Source organism: Nematolebias whitei, chromosome 15 (assembly GCF_014905685.2).
Source record: "Nematolebias whitei isolate Nwh7 chromosome 15, NemWhi1, whole genome shotgun sequence".
Taxonomy (NCBI): domain Eukaryota; kingdom Metazoa; phylum Chordata; class Actinopteri; order Cyprinodontiformes; family Rivulidae; genus Nematolebias; species Nematolebias whitei.
This window is the reverse complement of record NC_056512.1, coordinates 34000810-34006809: the sequence shown is the minus strand read 5'-3', so window position 1 is coordinate 34006809 and position 6000 is coordinate 34000810. Positions and strand designations below refer to the sequence as shown.

At 39.6% G+C, this 6000-nt stretch overlaps 1 protein-coding gene across 1 annotated transcript in view; it reads right to left on the bottom strand.

Annotated features, from left to right (window-relative positions):
- The window catches only part of sdk2a (sidekick cell adhesion molecule 2a), a 101958-nt gene that overhangs the window by 3180 nt on the left and 92778 nt on the right, over positions 1–6000 (bottom strand). Inside the window, exon 43 of the mRNA XM_037689033.1 lies at positions 4341–4485. Coding sequence (XP_037544961.1) covers positions 4341–4485 — 145 coding nt within the window. The remainder of the gene's footprint in view (positions 1–4340; positions 4486–6000) is intronic.

The following is a 6000-nucleotide window of genomic DNA, read 5'->3' as shown; positions in this document are numbered from 1 at the left end:
CATACCATACCATACCATACCATACCATACCATACCATACCATACCATACCATACCATACCATTTTATTTATAGAGCACTTAAAATAGCAACAAGACCAACCAAAGTGCTACAGGAGAAACAAACAAGTAAAACACACAGTAAAAAATTTATAGATCCAAAAGGAAAAAGATAATAACAAATGGCTAACACGATAGAACACAGACAGGTTTAAAACAAATCATACAGTGCCAAAAGCCAGGGAATAAAAGTTGTTTTTTAAGCAAGACTTAAAAAGCATAAGGGAGGGGACCTGCCTGACATGTAGTGGTAACTCATTCCACAGTCTTGGACCTGCAACAGAGAAGGCCCTGTCACCTCTGAGTTTAAGACGGGCTCCTGGAACCAATAGAAGCATCTGATCTGCTGACGAGCGCTGTGGGACATATGACTGCAGCAGATCAGTGAGATAAGAGGAGGCAGAACTGTTCAGAAATTTAAAAACATACATGAACTGAATTTGAAAGTGAACCAGGAGCCAGTGCAGGGAAGCCCAAACTGGTGTAATGTGTTCTCTTTTGCCTGTACCAGTTAAAAATCGGGATGTAGCATTTTGGACCAGTTGTAAACGTGCAATGGAGGTCTGACAGATTTCAAACAGAAGTGCATTGCAGTAATTGAGCCTGGATGTTATGAACGCATGTATTACTGTCTCAAGGTTATTTTTGGAGAGTATGGGCTTCAGTCGCTTCAACTGAAACCCCCCCCCCCCCAAAAAAACAGGATTTAACAATCATGTTTACATGACTGTTAAGTTTCATGGAAGGGTCCATTATCACTCCCAGACTAGTGACTCTTTATTTCTCTAGCGGGGCTAGAGAGGAAAGGTCGAGGCAGTTCTTGATTGTGTCATTAGGAGGGAACAGCATGACTTCAGACTTCTTCACATTAAAACGTAAGAAATTTAAAACCATCCAGTTCCTGATGTCGGCCAGGCAGTCAAGAAGAGGTTGAATATAATGTGAACTGGTATGCTTCAGAAGGAAGTAGATTTGACAGTCATCGGTTAAGAAATGATATGACATGTTTACAAAAAATAGCACCTAGTGGCAGCAGGTATAAAGAAAAGTGAAGAAGACCAAGAACAGACCCCTGAGGTACACCCCCCCCCCCCCCCCCCACAAACGAAGTGTTGCCAATGCTGAACTAAAATCTTTGATGTTGATACAAAAGGGTCTGTCAGAGAGGTAGGAAACCATTTGAGGACTTTCACTTTCCTTGCAGGAGTTTCAGAGGCTCACAGACGTGTTGAATTTTCAACATGATCCTAAAGGTCATGCTAAATGTCAAAAGAGTTGAAGAGTTGCTTCAAGCATCTCAAACTCATCCAAAACCCTTACCAATAAATTTTCTGTAAACTTCAGAGTACAAGATCAGTTGACACCTGCATGGGAGCTCTCCTTAATAAAGAAAACACCTGAGGCTACAGCCACGCATGTCCAGATCTAAAAACCACACAGATGATAAATAATAAATAGAGAAATTGCATTTCCTGTGAAAATGCTGTGTAAATGCTTATTTCAGGAGAACTCGCTGAAAAACAGCTGAAATTAGCTAAAGACAGGCTGAAATGTAACTGAAATGGAAGAACAAGCTAAAGTTAGCAGAAGAAAGCAGAAAGAACACCTATTTGCTGAATAAGGTTTAAATAAACAGAAATGAGCAAACAAATTAGCTGAATAGTAGCTAATAAAGCATAAAGAAGCTCAAATTAGCAGAAGGAAGTGGAGAGAGCAATTGCACCCAATTAGGCTGAAAGAAGCAGAAATGAGCACAACAAAGTGGAAATTATCTGAAAAAAGCAGAATTTCACAAAACCAGCTGAATAGTACCTAAAGAAGAAGGAAGAAGTTTAAATTATCAGAAGTAGGCAGAAAGAGCACAAGCTTGCCCAATTAGTCTAAAAAAAGCAGAAATGAGCACAAAAAAGTGGAAATTATCTGAAGAAAGCAGAAATGAGCAGAAAACAGCTAAACAGTAGCCAAAGAAGCAGAAAAAAGCTTACATTAGCAGCATGAAGTAGGGAGAACATGATTTTGCTGTATTAGGCTGAAAAAAAGTTTAAATGAGTTCAAAAAGTGGGGAGTAAGCTGAAAAAGCAGAAATGAGCATAAAATAGCTAAATAGTAGCTGAAATAGCTGAAAATTGCAGAAGTAAGCTAAAAGAAGCATAAAAATCTGAAATTAGATTTATTAGAACATTGCTTCAAATCCACCTGTCTGATTTCAAACATGGATGGATCCGACTACTAACTAACCAAGGTGGTTACAATGTTAGTGGAGGTGGAGATGAAATAATGTGCACAATCTAGAATAAAGTTTTTAATGCGCAAAACAGGCTCGGATTTTCAAAATAAAGCAGCGCAGCTCTTTGATCCAACTAAAAATTTACATGGGATGGTTACATTACATTTACATTCATTAAAATTACAAAATGTGATTTTTTTGGTAATTCTTTCCTAACCAAAATAAATGATTTATATAAAGCAAATATAAAACCCCACAGGACTAGACATGTCTTATAATTTGCATAATATTAGAGAACACTTGCTGTAGCTTCTAAAACAGTGATGGCCCACTTTATGAATCAAAAATGTGTTGAAATTAAGCTCCGAGTAGAAAATGTCTGTTTTATGGTGCGGTGCTTTAATGTCTTGGCTCAGTTTCAACACACGACTCTCGAACATGCATCAGTAACATCGGTTCATAATGAAAGTGTAGACAAAACAAACACAACAGTTTTGTAACTGTTTGCTCACTTGCTAATCTGCACATTGTTAACACTATTTAACATGTTGAACACTGAAGGCTCATTTGCAGGAGTGAAAAGTGTCGCCTCAAAACGCCTGCGGAGGAACGGGCTGAAGCGGAGTCAAGAGTATCACTCCTCGAACCAGCTCTGAAGAAAATAACTCAAACGACAGTTTTAAGAGGGCTTTGGTACTGTAATCCTGTTGTATTCAGACCAAATCACATAGACGTTTCATTAAGACATCAAAAAAATTGCATCAACTTGTAAAAAAAAAAGAAAAAGTGGGGGGGGTGGGAGGGGGCGGGGTTAAGAGAAGAGTTTGTTCAGTTGGTTAAGGCAGCAATGGCTTGAAAGTAAATGTTTAAACGATGTGAAATGAAAAATTGCTGCGTGCGGGAGCGGAGCAGACAAGCGTAAAACGCTGCGCTGTCAAGTGGAATATTAAGGCATAAAGCAGACAACCTTGACAACTTCTGAAATAAAATTTAATATGTGCCGGGGATGCACACGCGTGAGCTAGATTACTGCCAGTGTCAAGAGCGAGATTCGAAGACACAACACGACAACGGCCATGAAGCAGTTGACACAACAGACGCGTGTCTCCTTTGGGTTAAAGGCAGTGATGTGAGAGGGCAGACGCTGACAGACATTAAAGATGCAGCCATGTGAATATATGGGGGTGTGGGGGCATTGATCCCACACTTTGAATTATTTAGGAGCACTGTATTTTCCTCCTCGCTTCGTCTGTCTAATTTATCCTTCATTACTTCAGGCTTTCAAACATCCCATAGGGAGCCTGCTCACACCTTCCCCTTCATTAGCAAACAGTGTGGGACCAGATTTGACTTCTTCAAAGAGAAGCAGCTGCTTGAGGGCTTTTGATGCCTTTCTTGGCCTCTTTGGACACGGAGATTGTTTTTATGCAACTCCCTCCAGAACATTCCACCACAACGGGCACACGAATTTGGATAAAAACAGCCTTTTTGCGCCGTGACAATACAAGACGCTGAACCTGCAACACAGACGATTGATTATTCCTCTGACCGTGACCTTGTCTGTGTACAAGTTTCTCACAGTGACATTCCTCTTATCTAATGTTTACCTCAACATTAGCAACGAGACGGACCACCAACATCCTGCCGACAGGACTTAATGTTGTGATAACTTTCACAGCACTGCCGCAGAGGCGAAAGGCCAGAGAGAAATAACCGTCTCTGACCCACAAGCTCTCTGTTTAAAGCAGGGATGGACAGACAAAGAGCACAGGCAGATGCTCGTGAATACTAATCAGCTAGTATTGTGCCGTCCCTTTATAGAGTTTTGTGCCTCCACAAACAGAATATAAATGAGTTAGGAGGAAAGGACGGATCAAATCAGCTTCTGGACTTCTCAGAACTGACAATACATGATATGTTCTTGACAGTGTTATCAGTAAGACATCAATTATGAAGAAGAAACAAGGTTTTTTTTTTTTGGAACTGGACAAAAGAAAATAAATGTAATGCTCAGTCGAATACCAGAACAGTGAGCAAGACAGATGGCAGACTCACCGGGTGTAGATGCCATTTTTGCGGCAGAAGGAGTTTTTCCCAGAAAGGCGTCTGTTGTTAAGCTCCAAGGCAGGGAAGCGTCCCTCATCGAGGCGTACCATTTCTCCGTGGGTCAGTGGCAGTGCAGTGCAGTTAGAGTGATTGCCTGAACAGAAGTGAATTTAATGTTTCTTGCTGTCCAATCAAATCTATCCAGCAATCAAATAATCCATTTTAAGTTTCAAGCTGTGTATGTGTCACAGACCCTGAAATATTCTCAATATTCAAGGTCAAGGTTTCTTTACTGTCATTCTCATCACATGTGGTACATGTGATGGAACAAAATTGTGTACACAGGGTCCCATTTTGTAAAGAAGAACAGTAATAAGATCTAAGATAAAAACTAAGAAATACATTAAGCACTACTAGTACAAACAACAGAGCTATCTGACAAATAAGATAAAAACTGTTCATGAACTTTCCACAGAAAAGATCTGAACTATCACTTTAAGGATGAGTAAACAAGAATTTATGAATTAAAGCCTAGCGTTCTTTGAAGTAATGTATATTAGCTGCTTCCTTTCATACCAAAGCTTCATACTAAGACCTGAGTTGTTAAATTATGGCGTTGTAGCAGTGGTATATTTTTGTAGTGGGTATACTGCGGTAAAGTTAGTTTTTACGTGGGACGTTGGGAGACCGCTGAAGCCACGGAGCGCCAATGTCCAACATCCAACGTAAAACTAACTTTACCGTGGTCGGTCCCTATACTGTGCTTAGAAACCAAAGTACACTGGTTAGTACAATGTAATCGTGAATTTATTTTGATTTTTAAGCATATGGAACATTTCCAGATTTCTCTGATGCTTATATTTGAATAAAATGAACAAGAAACTTTGTACAACAGTTGGCTTTGTATTAAAAACGTTACAGAATTTATGAAACAGTATCAAAGCAAAACATGTTCAAGTTTTAAGTAGTAAGTACACAAGTATTAATTATATAAATAATTCACTGGATAGGCGGATGTAATAAACAAGCGCTGAATACCGATATATTTTTACGGAAGAGTCATGAAGGACCCCACTCACCCAGCACACACTTTTTGCCCCCTCCCCTCAGGAAGGAGGTTAAGTAGCATTAAGTGTAGAACCACTAGACTGAGGAACAGCTTCTACCCTGAGGCTGTTAGGCTCAGGATTGTCTAATCAGGATAATCACTGTGAAAAATTCACATCATGCTGCTGATCTATTTCATGTTGCTGCTGATCTATTTCATGTTGCTGTGTTCATTTGTGCTCATCTGCTCACACAGACTCATGTTCGTGCTGCTGTTCAACGTAATGTTTTTATGCTATTAGTGCTTAGAGTATTTTTAGTTGATGTTTTTCTTAGTTCATATCTTAGATCTTATTATTGGTTGTCTTTTATATTTTATTGTTGGATGTAACTGGGACCCTGCGTACATAATCTCGTTCCACCACATGAACCACATGTGATGCGAATGACAAATAAAGAAACTCTGACTCTGACTGCCATGTAACATATCAATGACACGTGCCTAATGATATGTCATGTATCAATGAAGTGGGTATACTGAAATTCTTGAGCTTTTCTAGTGGGTATACTCCATATACCCACATATCACGTAGACTACACCACTGCGTTGTAGTCACTGTGG